The 25,012-nt window shown below is 31.4% G+C and overlaps 1 protein-coding gene and 1 long non-coding RNA gene across 2 annotated transcripts in view; one reads left to right on the top strand and one right to left on the bottom strand.

Moving 5' to 3' along the window:
• LOC118205239 (mitochondrial disaggregase-like) overlaps window positions 1–25,012 on the top strand; it is a 114,938-nt gene that overhangs the window by 59,508 nt on the left and 30,418 nt on the right. The window contains exons 7-10 of the mRNA XM_085815037.1: window positions 6,825–6,939; window positions 11,735–11,812; window positions 12,137–12,192; window positions 20,254–20,298. Of these exons, the coding sequence (XP_085671163.1) occupies window positions 6,825–6,939; window positions 11,735–11,812; window positions 12,137–12,192; window positions 20,254–20,298 (294 nt within the window). The remainder of the gene's footprint in view (window positions 1–6,824; window positions 6,940–11,734; window positions 11,813–12,136; window positions 12,193–20,253; window positions 20,299–25,012) is intronic.
• Window positions 4,110–25,012, bottom strand: part of LOC146999094 (uncharacterized) — a 45,465-nt gene continuing 24,562 nt past the window's right edge. The window contains exon 2 of the long non-coding RNA XR_015040688.1: window positions 4,110–4,369. This is a non-coding gene — a long non-coding RNA (uncharacterized LOC146999094). The remainder of the gene's footprint in view (window positions 4,370–25,012) is intronic.

Raw genomic sequence — 25,012 nt, 5'->3', positions numbered from 1 at the left:
TCCCCCCGTAATTATTGAATCATCCCATGACATGCTCTATAAAATTCCAATCATGGTTATGGTGTTGAATGCAGTTACTGGGAAACCTTACACCCTAAACTTTTTAGGATTTGGATTAATATGGTCTTTTGAGCAATTAATCCTGCTAGAAGTCTGTTATTCTGGAGGTCCCAGTTTAGTTGTATTATACTATAAATTAGTGTCAGTGGCATAGCTAGGGTGGGGCAAGGGGGGACATCTGTCCCCGGGCGCAGCATTCAGGGGGCGCCAAATTGATGTTACGAAATTTTAGAATGAAATGTTTTCGTTCTTGGCACAGAGAAATAGCGCAAAATCTTCAGTTGTCCCCGGACGCTGAAAACCCTAGCTATGCCTCTGATTAATGTATAGTTTATTGAGATATCTATAGTTATCATATGGAGGAAAATCAGCCCAATGTAAGATTTAAAATTAGACAAAAAGGCAACTTTAGTTTGGCATTGATTTTGAATAAATTTGTATTGATTACAAGAATGATCAGACACAGGTCTCTTTTCTTCAGAAGCAAACAGTAAAAAAAAAGTTTGCAAAACAGGAGGAGTAACAACCATTTTTATGTTGACAACAATGAACAATGAGCAGAACAAAGCAGGTATGAATGTAGTGTCATCTTTTGAGGAAAATAAAGACAACACATGAAAACTAAGGTATTGTAATTTTGAAAGTGTTAGATAGGACTAAATTGGAAATAATGTCATTAAAAACTAAAATCACTAAGGAATTAATGTCACTAATTAAGAACTTTAATTATTAACTAACTATTTAAACATTAATTTCACAATAAAGTTTTTTTGAGTTAGAACCACTTCATTTCCCAAAATAATTACTGTTGTGAAACTGAAGAAAGCTGTAATTCATTAGTTCAATATACTGAAGTATGGCAATAATTCCTTAATTCAATATTTGCTGATATTTACGTGCACTATTTTAAGGCCAATGAAAATTAATGTTTTTAGCTGTATATGTGTTACACAAATGACTATAAGTGTGCTTTTTGATGGTAATAAAGAAGATTTAATCTAGATTTTATCTGTTATGAATTTAATTGATCCAACCATCCACTTCACTTTTGAAAATGTATCTTATGATTCTCTTTCTCGATTTCCTAATTACCTTCAATGAATTTGATTTCAGCACTACTCTTTATCGTAAACTATTTTCAGTCTGTTTGCCTTTTGATACTAAATCGTGTTACCCTGCTGAAAAAATAAGCTTCTTTTTATTCAAATGTATTTCAAGCTCTCAAGGTTTATTCTTCAGAATCTTTGTTTTTTTATGAGTTCAGTGATTTAAAATTGTCTGCTACTGGGAGAGGATTTTCTCCCTCATTCTTCGATAAAAACCGTTAAATATTCTTATCTTGCCATCAAAAATTATATTCTGCTAATAGAAATTACTATGATAACTTTGCTCTTATTCCATTTTATTCTTCCGTCAGTTACAAAATCACTGGACTGTCAAGAAGTTCAATTTTATGGTCGTTTTTTTATTTAGCAATAAAATTCATTGCTCAATTCTTAAGGATCCCATCTCTGATTTAAATTTTTGGAGAATTTGTAGCATATCTTGTCAGTGGGGTTTCTTATACTTTGTCCAAACTAAAAGAGCATTAAAACTTTATGTCATAAAATATCACAACAACTTCCATGTTGTTCAGAGTACTTAAAAGATTTTAAACTTGAAACTTAGAATATCCCCCCTTAAATATTCTGTACTCTTTAATAAGAACAGATCGTATTTTATTTCTTCTGAAAACTGCAACATTTCTTTGAACTCTGAAGTTTCGTCGTGGTACTGTCTTATGAATTTTTTCACTTGATTTGATTTGCTAAATGGCTTATGAATATTTTAGTCCTTGAAATTTAATCATTCAATACCTTTCAGAGGTCTGATTCCTTTTTCGCACTCTTATGAATAATTTAAATGTGCTGTCTTTGTATTTTCTTTTGATGTATTTTGTTATGTCTCTGTTAGTGTTTAAATTTTAATTATTCAGGTCAGGATGAGTAAGCTTATAGCATTTAAGAAAAAATTGCAAATGCACACTGGGTGTGCAGCTAACAATGAGTTAATATATTAAAAATTTAAAACATTTAATCTGCTTAGCTATCCTTGATTTCCTTCAGTATCCACTAAAAATAATTACATTTATGCAATTTTTTATTGCTTTTGATATACTTAGTTACAATAAGATGGTGAGTTATGATAATTTTAATATAGCGTTCATTCTTTTTTCCATAAAAACAAAATATCAATTTCTAGTGGAGTATTTTCCCTTTTAAAAAAAGATAAAACTATAAGTTGTAGAGACATTAGGTATATTTTTTTGAAAGCAGGCAAGATGAAAAATTAGCAACCGCCTTCAACGGGAATCGAACCACAGACTTCTGGAACTGTACAGGTCAGTTCGACGCCAACGTTTCGATGCGTGGTCAATTCGACACGAGGTCATTTCGATGCCATACTTTATTTTTTGCTCTTGTTTGACGTCATACTTTTTGTAATTTTATTTATTTTTAGAATAATCTTGCATCATCATTCAAATAAATGTGATATGCCTGATATAATATATATTATAATAAATTTTTTTGAAAAAGACACATAATTCATTTTCCCTGCTAAAGCATACTCCAGAATTGGAAATATGCTTGACGATATTGCAAGCCTAACTTGTAAGTAAACATTTGTCATCATAAGTATATAATCCCTCACTCTGAGTATGAAGCTATTGTTAACTGACCCTGGGGGTGGACCTACTCCTATGTGTCAGAGTACTGATACCTGTATGTGTCAGATTAGGGGGGTTATGAAATCGCTTCAGATTTGTCGTTATCTATTGCCATGCCAGAAAATTATAAATATGACAAAAAAAATAATGAAAATTTTGTTATCGGTGATTCGGGATCGGGTGATCAAGACCGAATTTTAATTTTCGGAAAAGGCAGTGCCAGCGATTGGATTCACCGCGTAACAAAAATTTACGTTGATGGAACTTTTAGTCTAGCACCACATCTTTTTTCCCAGGTTTTTGCTATTATGGAGGTTTTGTATTGCCAATCATTAGGCCCTCTTATCCGACAAGGCGGAAAAACATATACACGCATGATTGAAATAATTCAAGACAATTGGCCACTTTTTAAGCTGAAAAAAATTTCTTTAGATTTTGAAATTGCCTTAATTAACACCTTTTCACACAAATTTCCAAACGCAGAAATTTAAGGGTGCTTGTTCTACCTTGTGAAAAATATGAAGCGCAAATTAGCAGAATTCCATTTAATGCAACGATATAATACCGATGCTGACTTTGCTCTCTATTGTACGTATGATTCCTACATGAAGTTTTGTGCCTATCGAAGAACTTGATAATGCTTTAGAAGTTTTGAGTGAGATTTTACCTAATGAGTTAACCCCAATTTTAGATTACTTTGGAGATTGTTATGTTGGAAGGATTCAGAGAAATAATCATCTCTGTCGTCCTACTTTTAAACCAGAAATGTGGTCATGTTATGCTAGAACCTTAAATAATGAAGGACGCACCAATAATTTCGTGGAAGCAGCGCACAGGCGTCTACAGTCCGAATTTGGTGTTTCACACCCCACATTATGGAAATTCATAGATGGTCTCAGACGTGTTCAAAAATTAATTTATCAATGTTATGAACAATTTGTACATGAGATGAACCACCACAGGTATCTGCGAGCTGATATGAGAATTAAAGTAATAGTTGAAGATTTTGAAAATCGAGAAATAGTGGAATACCTGAAAGGTGTGGCACATAATTTTGCAATGGATTAGTATAATAACAGCATTCTTATTTATCTCTAATCTTATTTCTGTGTAATCTTATTTATCTGTAATTATATTTGCCTGCAATATAACTTCTTTGTAACCATATGTTTATTTACCATTTCTGTATTTTGCCTTTTTGATGATGTTTTGTGAAATAAGTAAATAAATAAAACCTTCTTCATGTCCCGGGGCCTTGACGTTGGCGAGGGGGCTTTTCACTAATCTGGGATACACACACAAAAAAAAAATCTACAACACTTTCACACATATAATTTATATATTTCACACATATAATTTATTTCAAATATGCATGCGAACAATCGCTAATTCAATAAATAAAAACCAGTCATCACTTATTTATAGTACTTCATATTTATTCTAAAAATAAATAAAAATACGGAAAAAAATGGCGTCGGACTGCCTCCACGTCGAAACGTACGGCGTCGAACTGCCCCGGCATAGAAATGTTGGCGTCGAAACGACCTGCTTCCCTCTGGAATACCAGCCCAGCGTGCAGAACCACTACACCACGAAGGCATGCTAGGAAAGTGGGAGAAATACTTTATAAAGTAACTAGCTCGTGTTAATGTCCTTAAATAAGTTTCAACTCCACATGAATTTTAAAAATACACTTTGCATAAAATTTCAAAATAAAGGAACATTCGAGCGCCTTAAAATGATAAAACAAAATTTTTTCGCACACAGTAAAATGTAAAGAATATAAAATGTATATGCAATTTTTAAAGAAACAATAACAAAAATATATAACACGAATGAATAGATCTTTAAAAAATATGAAATAAAACATTAAATACATCACAAAAGTTGAAATGTTGATCATAGTTTCAAGTCGGTAAGTTAATTAGAAGTTATTAATTTAAAAATGATTTTTCATGTGTAAATCCGTGAAGTTTGACTTTTCGCCAGCCCAACGGTTGACTGGATAGCAGCTCCCCCCTCCTCCATAGCTTTCGAATCGCGCCTGTCAACAAAGAGTTAACAATAGCAAGCAGAGTAATGTTTCATCTGTGATTAAGCAACAAAAACAGTTACACCACCATTGTTCCTATTATTCAAAGAGCGACACAAGTTTCTAAATTAAAAAAAATTTGGATAATTAGATCAAAAGTTGTAATTTTTATCTCCAATTTATTGGACCCGCACGGAAAGACTCAAGAAAAAATTCCTAATGTCGCTATTGAGTCGCATTCAAATTAGAGTTTTTAATTAATATCTCAGCCGATTAAAGTTGTATGAAGATAAGAATGGTATCGATGGATTCCGACAAATTTTTGGAATTAGCGGATATGTGTCTCGAAATTCAACTAACTGCCATTCCATAGATATTTGTGAAAGTATAAATTGGCACATAGCAAAATCCCTTTAATAGGGAAAAACCCAACAAAATAAGTGAGAAATGTAGGGGAAAAGTAGTTTTTAATTAATATCTTGGCTAATTAAAGACGTACAGAGACATTTTTTAGCCTATAACCTTTTCTAATATATTAAAAATATTTCTTGAAAATTTCATGATGATCGGTTAAGTAATTAAGGTGTGAAAGCATTTGGATAATTAGATCAAAAGTTATAATTTTTGGCACCAATTTATTGGACCCACACGGGAAGACCTAAGAAAAAATCCCTAATGTCGCTATTGAGTCTCATTCAAATTAGCGTTTTCAGAGTTTTTAATTAATATCTCATCTGGTTAAAGTCGTACAAAAATGTCAAAGGTATTAATGGATTCGGACGAATTTTTAGAATCCGGGAATATGTGTCTCAAAATTCAACTAAGCGCTGCTCCATAGATATTTGTGAAAAAAGAAATTGATGTGTAGCCAAATCCCTTTAATAGGGAAAAATCCAACAAAGTAAGTGAAAATGTAGGGGAAAAGTAGTTTTTAATTAACATCTCGGCTAATTAAAGTTGTACAAAGACATTTTATAGCCTATAACCTTTTCTAATGTATCAAAAATATTTCTTGAAAATTTCATGATGATTGGTTAAGTAATTAAGGCGTGAAAGCGTAACAAACAAACAAACACACAAGCAAACTCGCATTCGCATTTCTAATATTAGTAAGGATTGTGTATAAACAAGAAAATATTTAAAAGTTGTTAAAAAGAAGTGTACAAAGCATCAGTTATGATAATTACCATAGGATAGAGATCATCAGTGTTAGGTCTTTTGAAAATTACAAACTGGTCTAGGTCTGGATGTGGCAAAATGCTTGGATGTAGCTGGATAGTTCCTTAATATAGTAACAGCCATTTTTTAAGTATGTGTTAGTCTTGTGATCTAAACATGTGGCTGATTTTTAATATTTTTTACCCTAAATCCTTTCATATCTTACTCAATTTTCATTGTTTGGAAAGGTGCAAATGATAAAAATCATGTATTTTGTTAAAATGATTCATTTAATTATGTTTTTATCAAATTTTATAAAGCTAATTGTTATTAATGAGCTATGCAATGCCAAATTACAATGTTAGGAAATTGTTATAGAAATTTGTTTGCAATTCCCAATTTTGTTTCTAATGTACTAGTTTCATTAGAATAAAATGTAATTAAATGGTTTTTCATTGAGTTTTTAGACAGTATGAATTTAAAGCATAATTATACAGTCATGTATACATTTCGTGCTAGTACTTTCTATCTTTAACAAAAAGAACAGAGAGGTTTGCAAATTAAAGAGTAAGTTTCTTGGGCAAGCCCCCTAAAATTCACTACTGCATTTAGATAGGTGTGTTATATGTGTTTTTTGCAGAATAAAAAGAAATGTCGTTAAAATCCAATCATCATATAGGAATTGTATTAATTTCTGTTTTTTTTTTTTTTTTTTTTTTTTTTTTTTTTTTTTTTTATTAAATTTTTTTTTTTAATTTTCACAATAGATATTGTAATTTTTTCTAAACAAAGCTAGATATTGTAATTTTTTCTAAACAAAGCTGAGTTTTGATTGTTAATTTATCATGGATTTTTTCTCCCATCTAGTATGCACAGAAACAAGCAGAAAAAGAAGCTGAAGAGCGAAGAAGGTTTCCTTTAGAGCAGCGCTTGAAAAAACATATTGTTGGACAAGCAGGAGCTATTACAAATGTTGCAGCAGGTTCCTTATTATTGCTATTTTATCATTCTCACAAAAATGTAAAAATGTTAAGATTATATAAGAAATTACTGGTATAGTTAATTATTTTATATATCATGTATTCCAGTGTTATAACTCGCTTTTTTAACCCTTTCGGGATGGGCACCTCAGTCACCAAATCGCTCATCTGGGGTAATATGCTGACAGGTTACACTATTTTTTTGGGTGGAGGGGATGGGCAATTTGTGCTGCTAAACCTAACTTTAGGAAAAAAAATTATCAGAAATTAAGTATGTGGTCTCATTGTTCCAGTTTTTGGCACATTATGAGAGGAACACTTAGGTAGTTGTCAGAATAATTTGAAAACTTTATCATTATATTTTCCTTGCCATTTGAAGTACAAAAAATGTTTTGCTAAATGATACACAAAATGTTTGCCAAGCTCTAAGAGCAATGAATAAAATCCTTAAAACAATGAGACATATATCCCCATATCACCCACGATTTCTGCTTTAACTCCAAATTAAATACACGTGTCGCAGCGCGCAATGAACTGGAAGTTGATCTGTCAGCACTATCCTCATCTTCAGGGCAGATGTTTTTATTTTATTCGGCTTATAATTCCTTACTAAATGTAGTATTTCATCTCGATGTACTCCATCTTTGATATGATTTAAATCAAATTCCTCATCATTATAAATATCACAAATACACATCAAATAGTTTTCTGGTTGCAATTTTCTAATTTCGACTATGCATAATGTATGCTTTACGCATGTGCACGATGAAATGTTTAATAAAGTAAACAAATAAATATTAACCTTTTTTTTTTTTTGTAAATTTTGATACCCTTTAGATAATAATTCCTCTTTATTTCATAAATTATGGTTTCATATTTTTAATTTTATAATTTCTGCATGACATCTTACCAGATTTAAATTGATGATCTATAATCCGGAAAACCCCTTAATCCGGAATCGTCGAAGTCCTGATGAGTCCGGATTAAAGACTTTTTACTGTACCATCTCTACTCTTGATAAATTCCACCACAACAGACATAGATATACATCTAGTGCCAGTAGTTTAACCAACCATATGCTTATTCACACAGGAAAGAAACATCATGTGTGTGAAGTATGTAACAAGTCATTTACTCATAAAGCTCATTTAAATGAACATACATTTATTCACACAGGAGAGAAACCTCATGTGTGTGAGGTATGTATGAAGTCATTTGCTCAAAAAGGGGATTTAAAAAAGCATATACTTGTTCACACTGGAGAGAAGCCTCGCATGTGTGAGGTATGTAACAAGTCGTTTTCACAGATAGGTTCTTTAAAGAAACATCTAGTGCCAAAAAAGATTCTAATTAAATGCCATTCTATCATATGCAGTACATCCATTCTGACAGTGCCTTTAAACAGTAATTCATATATCATACATCGTGCTCTGTGATACATTTTGTGGCCCATGCATATATGACACACCAATCCCAAAAGGCTTAATACAAAAAATAAGATCAACATTTACTGGTGTGCATTATATGCTGAATATAAAAATGATACATTTAAAAATAAGGAAAAGGTAAGCATAAAAAAATTAGATTTCTACACGTACCTAAATGCTTTTTATTTAAAAGAAATGGCATACCTTATGAACTTAAAAATTTTAATTCTCGAATAACATGAAAAGTACATAATAATCATCTTCTATTATGTTTTCAAACATGTCATCGAATTTTGTTTCATCTTCATCATCACTTTTATTCTGATCCATAAAAAATTTATCATCTTCGATCCCATCTAGATTGTTATATATTTCATATTTTAAAAATGATTTTTGAATTAATTTGGGTTAATTTCATTCCATACTTTTACTACCCACTCACACACTATTTCTAGACTAGAGTGATGCATTTGCTTCCTTTTGTAAATGTTTTTTCACCTTCTAATATCCACGTATTGCACTGCCATTTTAATTTACCTTTAAATGGGTTTATTGATGTACACATCTAAAAGCTAAGTTAATGGTGTTAATCAACCAAGAACTACTATATCTGTGTTGCATTCTTTCATCAATTTCTTCATCTTATCCATCAGATGGATTATGAACCTGTACCAAACTAAAAGATTGTGTGATCCATTGTTAATGAATAGTGGACTGTAGGTTGACTTGCGATTACCTTAGTAAAACTCAAGAAACTTCAGAGTCATAATCTTGACCAAATCTCTTTATTGGCTTTTAAAACGTCACATTGACCGAGGAATGACGACTCAAGAACTCAGCAAACATCTAGCTTTAGAAGTGTATCTCAAAGGAACCTCTGCATCGTTGGAACTCCAGTAACTCCCAGCAACCCAGAAGCTCCCAGAAAACCCTAAGAAATTAGTGTTTGCATTGGTTTTTAGCTCAATGGCAGAAATACAGTTTCCATAACAACAAACATAACCCCAGCCTTGAAGTCCCAAGGGGGTTCAAGTGATAAACTGTAAATTATCAAAACTGAATTGACCTAAAAAATAAAGTTTCTAATATCATGAATGTCAAAGGACATAGCTTTGCTGTAGGTCTCTTTATTTCACTATTGGATATGCGTAAACTCACCACTCGAATTTTGTCCTCCAGACCAGGATATATTTTAACAGTTCTACGTAATTTCCAAAAGTAGGTAGATTCTCATTCTTAATGAGAACCATATCGCCAACTTTCAGATCTTGCTCAACTTGCAGCACTTAGGTCTCTGCTGCAACCTAGATAAATACTCATTACTCCATCTCTTCCAGAAGTGTTGAAACAGCCTTTGTAAGTTTTTCCATCAATCACTGCAACTCAGGGTTTCTTGAATTTGGTTAAGCTCTGGAAGAGTGCTTAAAGCCGCTCCTGTTAAGAAGTGTCCTGGTGTTATGGCCTTCAGGTCACTGCAGTCACTTGAAGCTGGTACCAAAGGCATAGAATTAAGACAGGATTCAATTTCGGTTATTAATATCAAACATTCCTTGAATGTTAAAGTAGTTTTACTAAATATCTTTTTAAGTGGTGTTTCATGGACTTGATATCCCCGCTTCCCAAAGTCTTCCAAAATCAGGTGCAGAGGGTGGATTAAATAACCATTTAATATTCTCTGAAGAAATGTAACCCTGAAGCTGATCATCATGTTGAACAATAGAAAAGACTTTCCTTAATTCTTTATTAGCTCCTATAAAGTTCATTTCACAATCACTATGAATTTCACACAACTTGCCTCTATGTGCTATAAACCTCTAAAGTGTTGCAAGGAATGATTTTGTTGAAAGATCTCCAACTAATTCTAAATGTATTGCTGTGGTAGTATAACAAATAAATAGACATACATAACACTTAAAGATTTTAACTCCTTTACCAGAATGATAATTATTTGACAATAAATGACCCTGCAAAATCGACTCCTGCATGAGAAAAAGCTTTACTTTGAGTAAAACTCAAAGCAAGTAAATCTGCCATTAGCTGAGTTGCATTTTTCACTCTAACAGCAGATAACAGATTGGTTTAAATACTTTCTAATAATATCTCTAGCACTCACAATCCAAAATCTATGTTGTATGATAGAAACAATTAGTTGGGTAACTGCGCGAAGATACAATTCATGATAATGCTTAATAATCAAACACATAATATTATGATTCTTAGGTAAAATCATAGGATGTTTCTGATTATTTGAAACTGTAGCATTTCTGAGCCTTCCACCTATGTGTATTATCCCTGTGGAATCTAAGAAAGGGTTTAACAACTATAGCTTGCTTGATCTCTTCAAAGGTTTACTAAACAGAATAATTCTTCTGAAAATTCAGCTCTTTGTACAATCTTAATAGTTATAAAATTAACTTCACAAAGTTCGTCAGTAGATAAAAAAAATCCTTTATATGCTGTGCTGGTAACTTACTAAACTTACTACAATTATTTCTGAATCTTATACACCATATTAACACTCAACATAGCTTTAGCCATGATGAAAACTTCGAAAATATACTAGGCTCTTCAAAATTGAAAACATTTGAAATAAAACTCTTTTATCAGTTCCCTTAACTTAACCTCATTCTCTAATTCTGCATTTAAATCTTGCTGTAAATGAATTATATATTCGTTTAACCACTGTTGTCCCATCATCCATAACTCGCATTGTAAGAATTCTGATGGAATAAGACCTTTGGTCCCACAGTCTGCAGGATTTCCTTTTCCAGCGACATAATTCCATTGAATACTTGGAACATCTTCCTGAATCTTTGCAACCCGATTTGCCACAAAAGGTACTCAACAGCAAGGCTCAGACAAAACCCATGCCAATATAACCCGCAAGTCAGCCCATGCATAAGTACTGTTAATCGCAGTTCTATGCATGTTAATACTGCATGTAAGAGGTTGGTTAAAAGTAATGCAGTGCACAACTCTAGTCTTGGAAGAGACTGGTTTTTTTAAAGGAGCAACTCTGGTTTTTGATGTCAGAAGGCTAACCTTAACTGAAGAACTGGAGCTGATTGTTCTGAGGTAGAGGCTTTTTCTGAAGCGTCACATACTTCACAAACTTTAAACATTCTTCATACTTCACAAAATGCATGAATTTCTATAACTATTGCCTTTGTACTCAAGACATACTTCAGAATTTGTAAGCTTGATACTAAGGGTAATTCTAAGTAGAAAGGTTTCCACTTTCTACTAATTCTCCTGTCAACAATTTCATCCCAACCAAGCTGTAAACTCTACAACTCATGTAATAATATTTTCACATATATTTAATAATATATTGAGGTTCAGTTTTCTGATGAACATTTCTTTTCTATAGCTATACGGAGGAAAGAAAATGGGTGGTATGATGAAGATCATCCTCTGGTTTTTTTGTTTTTAGGATCATCTGGAATAGGTAAATATATGAATAAGATTATGAACTGAATATTATTTCAAAATTTTATAAATATGAAATAGTGTAAAATACACCTAAATCATATATCAACTAGTATATGTGTATTAGAATTGTTAAAAATTGCATTTATACATTTTTTATCTATTTTGTAATGGACATTATTAATCATAAATTTTCCTGTGTATTTGAAAGTAATTTTTGTAACTTCTTTCTATTCCTTTTAATTTATCCAGACAGTTGGAGGTTGTTAAAAATGTAATAAGTATATGAGATCTCATTCTCAGGTCCTCATTAATATTTCATAACTTGTCTTAAATATTGCAGGAAAAACAGAACTGGCAAAACATGTTGCTAAGTACCTACATAAGGATAAGAAGGGGGTAAGCATGTGCACTTACTTAAATCTTTACAGTGAAGTGTTTTATCAATAGTTATTAAAATAACATTTACTTTGTTTGTAAATCATCAAATATTTAAGAGATAAAAGCATTATTATTAATCATAAATAGTGTATCACTGGTATGCTTTTGGTTATAATGATTGTAGCAAGCATTTGGAACAATTTTTATAGAGTTTCTGAGAGAGTATATTTCACAATTCCTCTAAAGCTTTTGTCTAAGCTACTGCTGAGAAAATTTGTGTTGGTCGAGACTGGATTGGGCTTTTTGTTGTAGAATACATGAATTTTAGATTTGAATTGACTTCGGTTTTGTGAATTAATGATAAATTTATATCTTTCTCAAAGACTGAGCTGGTTTTGCTGAATACAGTAGTTATTATTTGCTTTAAATATTGTTATTATCAAAAAGTATTGGAAAAAAAGATTTCTTATTAATTTATTGGTCAGTTGGTTACATCCCCTTCAAAGTATTCTCATCCATCAGCAGTGGACTCGTGCCAACATTTTCTCCTTCTTCAAAGCATGTTTTAAAATCTTTTTTGTGCAACTCCTGCAGAACTCCCAAGAAATTTTCTTTTATTGAATTTTTAGACTCAAAGCAGTGATCTCAAAATTTTAACCAGAAGCAAGAAAAAAATCACATAGTGTCATATCAGGTGGATTAAAAGCTTGTAAAGTCATGCTTGTTGAAATTTTGGCCAAAATTCATGAACATTGAATATTGGAAGCTAGTGCAGTATCATGGTGCTAAATCCTTGTTTTGTTTCTCCACAGTTGAACTTGTTTTCTAAAATTTGCTTCATGCAATTACCACAAAGTGTACAAATGATAGTCTTTGTTTACAATTTGACTATATCCGAAACATCTGTTAATAACATTTGATAGAAATTTATGAAGCAAAACATCACAGCATTTGAAGAAAGCAGTCAATATTACCTTGATTTGGCATCAATATTGATTTTTTTCTTACTTGCATTACCTTTCAAGTGTAATTCTTTTGTGGTTAAGCTGTTATTGTATCAGAAGTGTAGAACCATGTTTTATCACTGGTAATAATGTGTTCATCATTAGTAATAATGTTTTAAAAAACACTTGCCTTGATAAAAATCTTCTGCACCATCTGAACAGGTTGTTTTTAGAAAAAATTCAACATTTTTATATCAGGTCAAGAATTTTTGTTCCATAAGCCCAAGATATTTTTAAAGTTGCTTTACAGGGTCCATGTGATATAGAAACCTGGTCAGTAATATCTTTTAAAAAATCATAGCTAGATACCAGATCTCTGACTTCACTTAGTTGAAGTTGATAGTCTGTTAGAGCTGAATACATTTTCAGTGTATTATTTGCTTTTTAATTACCTTATATTTTCATCTTTGTCTTATATCACTTAAAAATTCTCGTTTTTGGCAAAATATAGTTATTAGGTGTTTTAAAACATTTTAAGTGTTTTTGTAGTAAAAATTGTACTACAAAACTAAATATAAGGCACATCCTCTCTTCAGTTACTTTCATCATTTTTAAAGGCACTGAAGCAAATCTTTGTGCATTAAAAAGGAAATGAAATATGGTTATTGCCAGATGTCAACAAAAATCATAATAACTTCAAGTGATTAATCTTCGTTACATTCTCAACTTTTCTTAAATATCTTGCACCACTCAAAAACTCTTCGCTTTGATAAAATATTAATCAGAGCCAAATCCTTTGCAAAAACAAAGTTTAATGAATCTTCTTTTCTCAGGAACATTTACCTGTTTTGAAAACTGCCAAAACAAAAATTCTTGATGAGTTATCTGGTATTTCTTCATTATTAAAAACCAGTGTATTTGCAAAAGTAAATGAAATATGATCTGTTGTCAGATGTTGATGAAAGTTCTAATAACTTCTTAAAAAAACTTTACAAGTAATTTATATCATGTGCATATTTTAAGTAAGCCATTCCCAGTATCTTTTAATTGCACTAATAAATATTTAAACGAATGATGATTATTTTTAATATTTTTTGGAGAAGTCTTTTGTGACTATAGAATTAGTAGATTCTGATGTCAATGGTCAACTTTGTTTACACATGAAAACAAGCAGACTTTGAATTTTTTATCATGTAAAAAAAATCTATTTTATTGATTAATATTAACTGAAAGCTATTGAAACTATGTGTAATACTTATGCTAAAATTATAACATTTTAATGCATTTTACACAGATGTATATACATGTATATGTAATGGGATGATATGGGGTAGCTGTAATGGACTGATGATGGTTCTTTGCATTGTAATAACTTGGAAAGGCTTTACTGTGTACTTAAAAGAATGACAGGTGGAGACAATCGTAGTCACTTTCTTTAAAGTCAATTTTCTGCATCTGCAGTTTGACAATATTCGATTCTCAAGAATCATCAACGATTGTAAAGTTTACTTCCCAGCTGTAGACACCATACCAATAGTTGCATTTAAATATCAAAGGACCTTAAGCTACTTGCTAACTAACCACCATAAAATAGATGAGACAGCAGAATGATATTGTAAGTCACCAGTTTACAGTATTTACGTAGATTCTCATCACCAGCACATAATTACTGGCAACCTGAATATCATACAAAACCATCAACTAAAAATACTAATGAGTTATGCTGCAAAATTTAGACAAGTCAGAAACATAACTAAAAATTACTGTTGCAAGACTATCGAAAACAACGTCAACGAATTTATAGTTAAAGCAAGCTATCAACTGAATTTACCTATAGATACCTTTTTAAAATGGAAAGATAAAATTCTTCAACACATATCCACCGAAATCAATCACCTCAAGTTTAAAAGTACATTGAATTGGTCGCAACTTACATCAGATATTAAAAAATTTAAAAACTTTTTACTATTACAAAAATAGATAAAGCAAATAATAACTTTAGCATTATATGAAAACAATTCTACGCAGAAATTATTCATAAAGATATTTTCCCCAAATTCCATAAAACACCATTAAAATTCAGATTTATAGCAAATGGAACTAATAATTACAAGAAAAATGTAGACTATTATTTTTAAATTCAACTTAAAAAAGTCTGTAAATTTATTTTCAACGATTGTAACACTAATCATAACTATTGCTGGATCATCCATAATATCACTCCTGTCATTAATGCCATTCAAACAATTAACATACAGAACATTAACCTCACTTCCTCTAGAAGAAATTTATATGAGTCTACTAGATCTGCCTAAACTCTTCCCTGATATGCTCACGATTATGAATCTTAACAAATGGAAAATTTACCTAAAATGCACACTTTTTCATAACTACATCAAATTTCAAAATCAACTTTTTAAACAAGTCAGATGTCTACCAATGGGCTCCCATTCCAGTACCTTGCTCTGTAATATCTTTTTATTTATCAAAGAAGTTAACTTCTAAAAAAATCTACAACCACAAGAATTAAATTACTACAAGCACACTTACAGATATATTGACCTTATTACAATTAATAATTTTAATAAAATTGAACACTCCGAGATTTATCCAAATTGCCTTGCACTTAATAAAACTAATAATTCACAAAATAGCATATATCTAGATCTTCAAATCATTAACTACAAAAAAATTTTAATTTTTGACAAAACAAGAAACTTCAATTTCAATACTGACAAATTAATAAATTGGAATTCCAACATATCCAAAAAAGTAATTAATACAATAATAAATCAAATACAACGAATTAAAAATATCTGCACAGATACAATAGATCTACAACGTGAAATTTTGCTCTTTATTAAAATTCTCAAAAATAATCTAATACCCAATCAATTTATTAACCATTGCCTTAAAAGAGCAGGTGTTAAATACTCACTCTAAATCATTTAACTGATAGGGTTATAATAATTTGTTCCAAGCTGTATATAGCCCACCAGCGGCTGAGCGGTAAAGTCGCTGAACACTCGTAGTTCAGTCCGAGGTTTGAATCCCACGAACGGACTGGCTGCATGGGCGTTTTCGTGGTTTTCCCCATGTGTGACGTGTATACGAGCCAGTTCCCCTTAGAAAGTCCTCCACAAAGGCATCCCTTCCCTTAGGCAGATAGCCCTAGTTTGCTTTGCCATAATTAAATACACCATACACCATATACCAAGCTGTATATAATGTAAGAAGCTAATTGTCTTCAGACTTATGCAGTTACTATGGTGTTACTAAAAAAACTTCTTTGGTTCTCTGCATTGCTTCTTAATCCCTTCTATTCATGGAAATGTTTGGCCTAGCTTGAATTGCCGCTTTGGCATCGCCTTATTGCTCGAGTAAATGACGAAACACCTTTGTATTTATTTATTATTGTTCATTGAACGGGAGTTGGTTTGTTCCCCTTGAAAAGTCAACTAATTTCCAATCAATGGCAATGATTACTTGCATTTAATTTAATTACTTGCTTTTAATTTATTTCTTTTTGCAATTGAAATTTTGTTGTTCATGATTTAATTCAAGTCCACGTTAAACATTTTTAACAATTTACATTCAAGCTACTTCAAAACATCTTTTGAAATAAAACTTACTAAGTATGGATTCACTCTTTTAAGATAATTCTACTAAAATTAATCTTAGGAGATAATATAATCAATATTATTTAGCAAATAAATTATTATTAACTTACTTTGCAGCAATTGCGCAAGTAGTAGAATAATTCGATTTCGCACTAAGTGAATTTTAGATCATACAACATTTGATATGCTAAATAGCAGCTATTAGAGCTATTTATCTCTTACCTAATGAACTCACTATATATATTATCTACACCTTTTATTTTTATTCTTTTAATTTTTAAGTTTAAATGTTTTTCTACAAAAACTTTACTGTATTGAAGGATAGCAGCCTCTTTACTTTTAAATCTTGCTCATTTATCTCAAATTGAAATCATTAAATGTCATTCCACTAGATGACAAACTTGCAAATTTAACGCCATGCCTGCTACAGGCAACCCCAAAAAACAGTTTCTATGAAAAATATTTAACTGTATTTACATGATTACCTGCGGCACCTGACATATTAAATATATAAGACAGACTAAAACCAATCTTAACTTTCAGATCAATAACCATAGAGCTCAAATTAAAAAATTCAACACACAAAAAAATAGCACTAAAATAAGTACACCATCACAACTCAATACAGCAGAATTAGAGCACTTTAAACACCATGACTTCAACTCTATTCAACTTCATATCTTAGATATAATACCCAATCACAAAACACGAATTTTTCAGGAATCAATCTATATACTAAAACAACGTTCACTTTATCCCTATGGACTTAACACTTATATACATAGTCACAGAGATACTTCTAAAAAATCCATTTTCAACCAATTTAAACTTTACAGCAAAAAAGCGCAAAGAGGAAAAAGAGGAAGCAAATTAAAAAATAATTCAAGATTTTTACCCACTTTGGATACACTTGCATTGAAAAAACAATTGAAATGTTTTTTTGACTCGGAAAACTTTCCCAAGAAACTTCTCAATTGGTTACACTCTTGTACTAATAAATTCCTTATCAAACTAAAAAAATTAATTCATGAAAGCTACAACGAAATACAAATCATTAAAGACATGGTTCTCGATTTTTGTCTATTCAGACTTTCTAATTGTCTAACTCAACGCAAAATTTATTTTAAAGTCAATTTTCTGCATCCGCAGTTTGACAATATTCGATTCTCAAGGATCATCAACGATTGTAAAGTTTACTTCCCAGCTGTAGACGCCATACCAATAGTTGCATTTAAATATTAAAGGACCTTAAGCAACTTGCTAACTAGCCACCATGAAATAGATGAGACAGCAGAATGATATTGTAAGTCACTAGTTTACAGTATTTACGTAGATTCTCATCACCAGCACATAATTACTGGCAACCTGAATATCATACAAAACCATCAACTAAAAACATTAATGAGTTATGGTGCAAAATTTAGACCAATCAGAAACATAACTAAAAATTACTGTTGCAAGACTATCGAAAACAACGTCAACAAATTTATAGTTAAAGCAAGCTATCAACTGAATTTACCTATAGATACCTATTTAAAATGGAAAGATAAAATTCTTCAATGTATATCCACCGAAATCAATCACCTCAAGTTTAAAAGTACATTGAATTGGTCGCAACTTACATCAGATATTAATTAAAAAATTAAAAAACTTTTTACTATTACAAAAATAGATAAAGCAAATAATAACTGTAGCTGACAGGAGTATTATTATAGATGATCCAGCAATAGTTATGATTAGTGTTACAATCATTGAAAATAAATTTACAGACTTTTTTAAGTTGAATTGAAAAATAATAGTCTACATTTTTCTTGTAATTATTAGTTCCATTTGCTATAAATCTGAATTTTAATGGTGTTTTATGGAATTTGGGAAGTGCATATAGGTTAGTAAATCTGTTGTAGCTTGGATTTAAAGTAATATTTAGTTTTTTTATTAAAAGTTTTAATTCTGTTTATTATAGATGTTTCTGTAAGGTTGGCTAATTGATAAGTAGTTGTGTTGAAAAGCTTTTTATGAATATATATATATATGTGTGTGTGTGTGTGTGTGTGTGTAATATATTCAGGAGCAGGAATTTGGTGACGTATAAATACAGTCAAAAGTCGTTAATTCGGACACCCATAATCCGGACCTCAAAGCTAAAAACTTTCTGCGCATGCGCCGCATTGACACATGCGCATAGGCGTTTATGCGTGCGCGTACGACCTTTTACGACTGCACATATGCGTGTGCACAAGCACAGAATACGTTTTCACGTGCACGTTTTATGTATAATGGACAGTATAAGCTAAAATTATCTAATTATCTATTTCAGTTAATGTTGATGATTGCGTTGTTCATTAATCATCGAATTGGATCTGGCTTATTATTTTTTGCAGACTGTAAGAGCAATATTATAAAAGTAAACTTGAACTTTCGATTATGTCAAATAGAATTTCCGATTCTGGAGCTCCCAAAGGATAGTGCAAAACGAAAGTATGTTTCGATGTCCATCAAACAAAAAGTGGAATTGTTGCAAAAAATTGATAAAGACATGAAGAATGTGACAGAGAGGTTAATGAAAACGAAAAAATTTCGATTGAAAAGTTATTCGGTATTCTCGGCACAGCAATTAACGGGACTTGAACAGCGGAACTTTGTAACTGAACAAGAAATTATGTCTGTTTATAGAATTAAAGAGAAAGTATTATCACATAAAACGACGCAACTTAAACAACTTACATTGAAAGAAATGTTTAATAAAGTAAACAAATAAATATTAAGCTCTTTTTTTTTTTTTTTTTTTTTGTAAATTTTGATACCCTTTAGATCATAATTGTTCTTTATTTTATAAATTACAGTTTCATATTTTTAATTTTAGAATTTCTGCATGCCATCTTACGAGATTTAAACTGATGATCTATAATTTGGAAAAATCGATAATCCGGAATCGCCGAAGTCCCGACGAGTCCGGATTAACGACTTTTGACTATATTGATCCATAAAGACTAGGAAATCAGAGGCAAAGGCAGATTAAATCTTCAGTTTTGTTTTCAGCAGCATGTTGCGGCTACACACAAGTCGGCACATTAAATGTGTCTGTTCCAAATTGCTTATATTTTTGATAGATTTGCAGCAAAAAAAGAAGAAACAGATAGACTGCAGTCCAGCTAAGGCAAAGCGTAGGAAAAAAGTGTAATGTTCAGGATGAAATCTTAAGTCAAATTGAGTTAGTTTTGGTTCTCGAAGCATTTTGATTGGATAGTTAATGTTGATGTAAAATTATTATTGGCTGCTTGAGTTTTAGTTCAATTTACATCACCAGAATTACGTAAGAGTCATATGACATAGATTTTTTTCTAAATGATGCAGTGGAAATAAATGTTGCTATTTTTAGAATAGAGAAGGGAAATTAATTTACACTGCTAATTTAATCTGTTACATATTCTTTATTTTTCTTACATATATACGCATGTATGTACGTGTTTATATGCATATATATATATTAATTATATATATGTTTTTTTAATCAGGGATTTATAAGATTGGATATGTCTGAGTATCAAGAAAAGCATGAGGTAAGTTTTTAATGTCATCTTTAAATTTAATATACTTTTAAGTTTGTAATGTAAATACTATGAGATTTCATTTAGAATTTTTTGTTCCTAATAATTGATATAAAGCATAGATTTGTAAACTGTAGTCAATAAAAAAGGCAGAAATCTAAATTGAGTGGCTTTTTAAGGTGTAAAATTTGATTTATTGTTTAATTTCAGTATGGGCCCACTAGCAGTCGAGCAGTAAAGTTTCTGAACACTGGTTGTTTGGTTCAAAGTTCAGATTCCACGAACAAACTGGCTGTGTGGTCATTTTCCTGGTTTTCCTCTTGTGTAATGCATATACGAGCCAGTTTCCCTTAAAAAGCCCTCGATGAAAGTATCCCTCCCTTTAGGCAGATCACTCTCAAGTGCTTTGCCATAATCAAATAAACCAAACCGAACCAATTTCAGTATGAATAATACAATAAAAATGCCATGCAAGTTAATCAGTGGTAGTCCAGCAAAATGTGCATCTTTATTGAATATTGTAAAATTAGAGCTACAGATATAAAGAAAAGTGTTTACACATTAGAAATATTACATTAGATGAATACTTTTGCCAGATTTTGAGGTGCCACCAAATACTTTTCCCATTCAGAAAGAAAAGTTGTCAAATGTTATTTTTGAGATTTTTAATATAGTAGGTTATTTTACATTTGATTATATTATGTAAACAGAGATATGCATGAACATGTGAATTAAGAACTTTAAAATATTTTATTGCAAGAATTTAATTAATAAAGTTTGAGTGGTGAATTATGTAAGTTTTAAGCACTTGAATATGCAAATATATATGTTTAAATATTAATTTTGCATGGCTGTATTCAAACAGAATGTGATAAAAATAAATATTTTTAAAATAAATAGTTTGTTATTTACATATATACAGCAGAATTAAATTTTTAGCCTTCTTAACCAGAGATATACACTGAGTGACGACTTTATTATGACCGTTCCATCAATATTTCATTTGGCCACCTTTTGCCTTTATTATAGCATTGATTTTTCTTCAAATGGATTCTGCAAATTTTTGATAGGTTGTTTAATCTGAAACCATCATTGATGAATAGCACTGTCTAATAGAGTGAGACTGCATGGTTGTAAATCTAGATGTGTGATGTCTTTTTCAACTTCATCCCACAAATGCTTAACAGGTGTAGAAACTGTATTGCACCAGATGGCGCTGTGTGCATTTGAATTTCGTGGACTAGTGCAGAACCTTGATGACTGAGAGAGATGTAACACAAACGCGAAACACTAACTAAATTTTATATGAGCTTCCATTTATTGTATCATCAAATAAAATCTAGAGAAAATGATAAAAGGCGAGAATGCATCTGACAGGTAAGCGAAATTTCTTTATAATTTATTATTGAGTTTTAGTGACAAAGAATGTATATTCGAATTTACAAAACAGGTTTGAGATTGTGGGGAGGTCATGTAAGCAAAATAAACACACCTTCACATTTCTCAAACTGGTTCTATGCAGTACCTACACTATGGTAAGACATCTTACTGAAAGTACCCACAGCCATTGAGTTAAGCATCAATGTAGCATAATAGAATGTACTTAGTTGGCAGTGGTTTTAGACATGATGTCTTAGTCAGACATTCATGAACACAAAATAAAGGGGCCAAAGAATGCTAGGGAAACATTCCCAAAATTATCACATTACCTTCACCAGCTTGAAGGGTTGTAGCAATGCATGTTTATTCTGTTTCCAACAAATTCTTGTTTACTCATCGGCATGGTGTAATTGAAAATGTGATGTATATAATCACATAACTTGTTCCCAGTTATCCACTGTCGAGTCCTTGTGCTTTTGAGTGAATTTAAGACATGCTTTCTTGTTATCTAAAGACCAAACTGGCCTTCGGCTTCCATATCCAATAGGATGCATTGTATAGCAAACAGTTTATTCAGACATCCTTTGAGATGATCCTTGATTAAGATCTGCTATGATTTGCTGTATTGTTAGCATTAAGAGGTCTCTTACAAGTCTGGGGACTGTCTGTTCCATTTGCACATTCACCAATTGTTTGATGACCATAAACTGAACAATTTCCCCCCCCCCAGTCCACTTTTAAACACTTACACTACAGCTGTGAATATTTCACAAATGTGTTGGTTTCACTCCATGGCTCCTGCAATTCTCTCACGTTCAAAGTCTGTCAGACCACATTTCTTCTCCGTTGTATTAAAAAATGGTTCACTCATACTTAGGAACTGAGCTTTTCTTTTTTATACTAGCCTAGGTCTCTCATGGCAGCACCATAGTTAATTTGCTTAAAAATGTCAGTTAGTTATAATAATGGGGACCTTAAGTGTATAAACAATAGTTAATATTTAGTGCAACATTTTGCAGCCCATCTGAGATAGTGCTACTGATGGGAAAGAGGTTTCTTATTTTAATCTACTACTTTTTATTTTACCTTTATGACTATAACCGAAACTACATCTATGTTAAATCTTCTTTGTATAAAAGCTTCAGGAAGTTAGTGCCATTAAATTTTTTAGTGTTCAAAGTGAAGTTATTTGTTTCAGTTGCCAATAATTATGCTTTTGTTAACAGACTAGTCTGTTGTCAGTATTAAGAATAGCTAAATATTAAAAATAAAGCAATGAATATTCATTAAAAATATGTTAATGCTCTATAACAGTGATTCTTAGCATGAAAGGGTTCTTTGGATTCCTTCCCCCACGCACCCCTTTAGATTATTTTCTAATGTGCTTTATAAACTGAACAACAAAATGTTTGGAAAATGTTGGTAAATACCAAAACGTGAATACAAGAATTTTTTTTATTTTTTTTGGTCCTCATAAACCAATACTAAATACTTAAGAATAAAATAAAATAATAAAAGGCTGACCACATTCCTCCTGAAACTATGAAATTCCTGCTCTAAGGGAAAATCACCCCCCCCACTATGTACACTGCACACACACACACGCAAAAAAAAAAAAAAAAAAAGAGAGAGAGAGAGAGAGAGAATAGGACAGACAGTTCTATATCTCTCGTGAACCGTGTGACGAAATACAAATTGCGTTTTTCATATCTCGAAAGCGCGATTTAGGATATATGTTACATTTATGTATAGCATTGTTCTAATAGAGGTATTTTGACACAAAAATCGGACTTTTTCTGAAATGCCATGCCAATTTTTGTCCATATTTTGATTCTACGTTCAAATTATGCCTAAATGTTAAATTTTGTAAAATTTGGTGCAAAATTTATGGAGAAATTCAAAATCTATCTTGGCACATTTTTTTTCCTGTTTGCACCAAGAATAATATACTTGGTGAAATCTTTAATTTATAGCAACCTATTTTGCTTTCTTTTTTTTTCTTTTTCTTTTTTTTTTTTTTTTTTTGTTGTTGTACACAAGGAGAAAAAATGTCATCTTTTCTAATTTCAAATAATTTTAACAAAGACCGTAAACAATATTAGGCATTATTACTGCTTGTTACAAATATGCCAAATTTAAAAACCAGTCAATATGTAAATTTATAAATCTTAGGAAATTTTGAGTAAAAAACTGTAATATTTTGCAGGTGTGCCTAGAAATATATCTACTTTAAGGTATAGTACAAATTTTATAGGTTATAGTTCAAAATGATTTTCAAAAAATTTATAAAAATTATTTAAAAATACAAATTTTAAAAATAAATCATAAAAAATATGCGAATTATATCTGGAATTTCGAATTCTGGATGATGGAATCAAGTAAGTTTAATAAAAAAAAGAAAGGGATTAATAAATATATATTAAATTCAATTAACAAAAAGGAGCTAATTTTTTAAAAACTACTCACGCGATTTTTATGAAACTTGGCAGTTTAGCATAATTTGAGTCTTAGAATCCAAATATGGAAAAAAATTGGCATGCCATTTATGAAAAGTCCGTTTTCATTTCAAAATACCTATATTAGAACAATACTATATATAAATCTAATACATATCCTAAGTCGCACTTTCGAGACATGAAAAACGCAAATTGAATTTCGTCAATCGGCCCAGTACAACAGGAGTTATCGAATTGTCCCCCCTTTTTTCGGCATAGTGTACATGTATTGAAAATTAAACACTAACATGATAATAGGCACTGAATATTTTATTCAAACAATACAGCTACAAGAGGAAAAAAGATCAGTAATGCATTGGCCCACCTCTGACACATGTAAGCTGTTATCTGGCTAAATATTCATTTGTAGAGATAGCAGATTTCCTTCTACAAGATTGCTTGCCATAGACATTATATTTGTGAAGTTACATCAGTGCAATCCAAAGATGGTCAGAAATGCCTGCTCATTCGGGGACATTAGGATCACAGACATATTCTGTTGGGGAGAGATCTGGTGATAGTGCCTACAGTGCATTGAATCTTGTTGATGTGCTGCCATGCTGTAAGGGAATCACAGATGACAACCATTGAGGCCTGGTTGTCAAATGAAATGGCACCCCGTACTATAACTCATGGGTGTTGAGCTTTGTTGTGGATGATAATCAGGTGAGTATCTCACCTCTGTCTTGTATGCCTCCAGACATAGCTTCACTGGTTGGCTCAATTCAAAGTTTAACTTATTGCTGAAAACCATTCTTAGTGCATGAGATTACAGTTGAACGCACTTGGCACCACTGCAGATGGGCCTGGCAGGGTGCAATTTTGAGGAAAAGTCAGCACAATGGTCTCAG

Source organism: Stegodyphus dumicola, chromosome 1, assembly GCF_044657685.1.
Source record: "Stegodyphus dumicola isolate Sdum_Otavi_A_Nest chromosome 1, ASM4465768v1".
In the NCBI taxonomy this organism is placed as follows: Eukaryota; Metazoa; Arthropoda; class Arachnida; order Araneae; family Eresidae; genus Stegodyphus; species Stegodyphus dumicola.
Note: the sequence above shows the minus strand (reverse complement) of the source record. Positions and strands in the feature narration are given on the sequence as shown.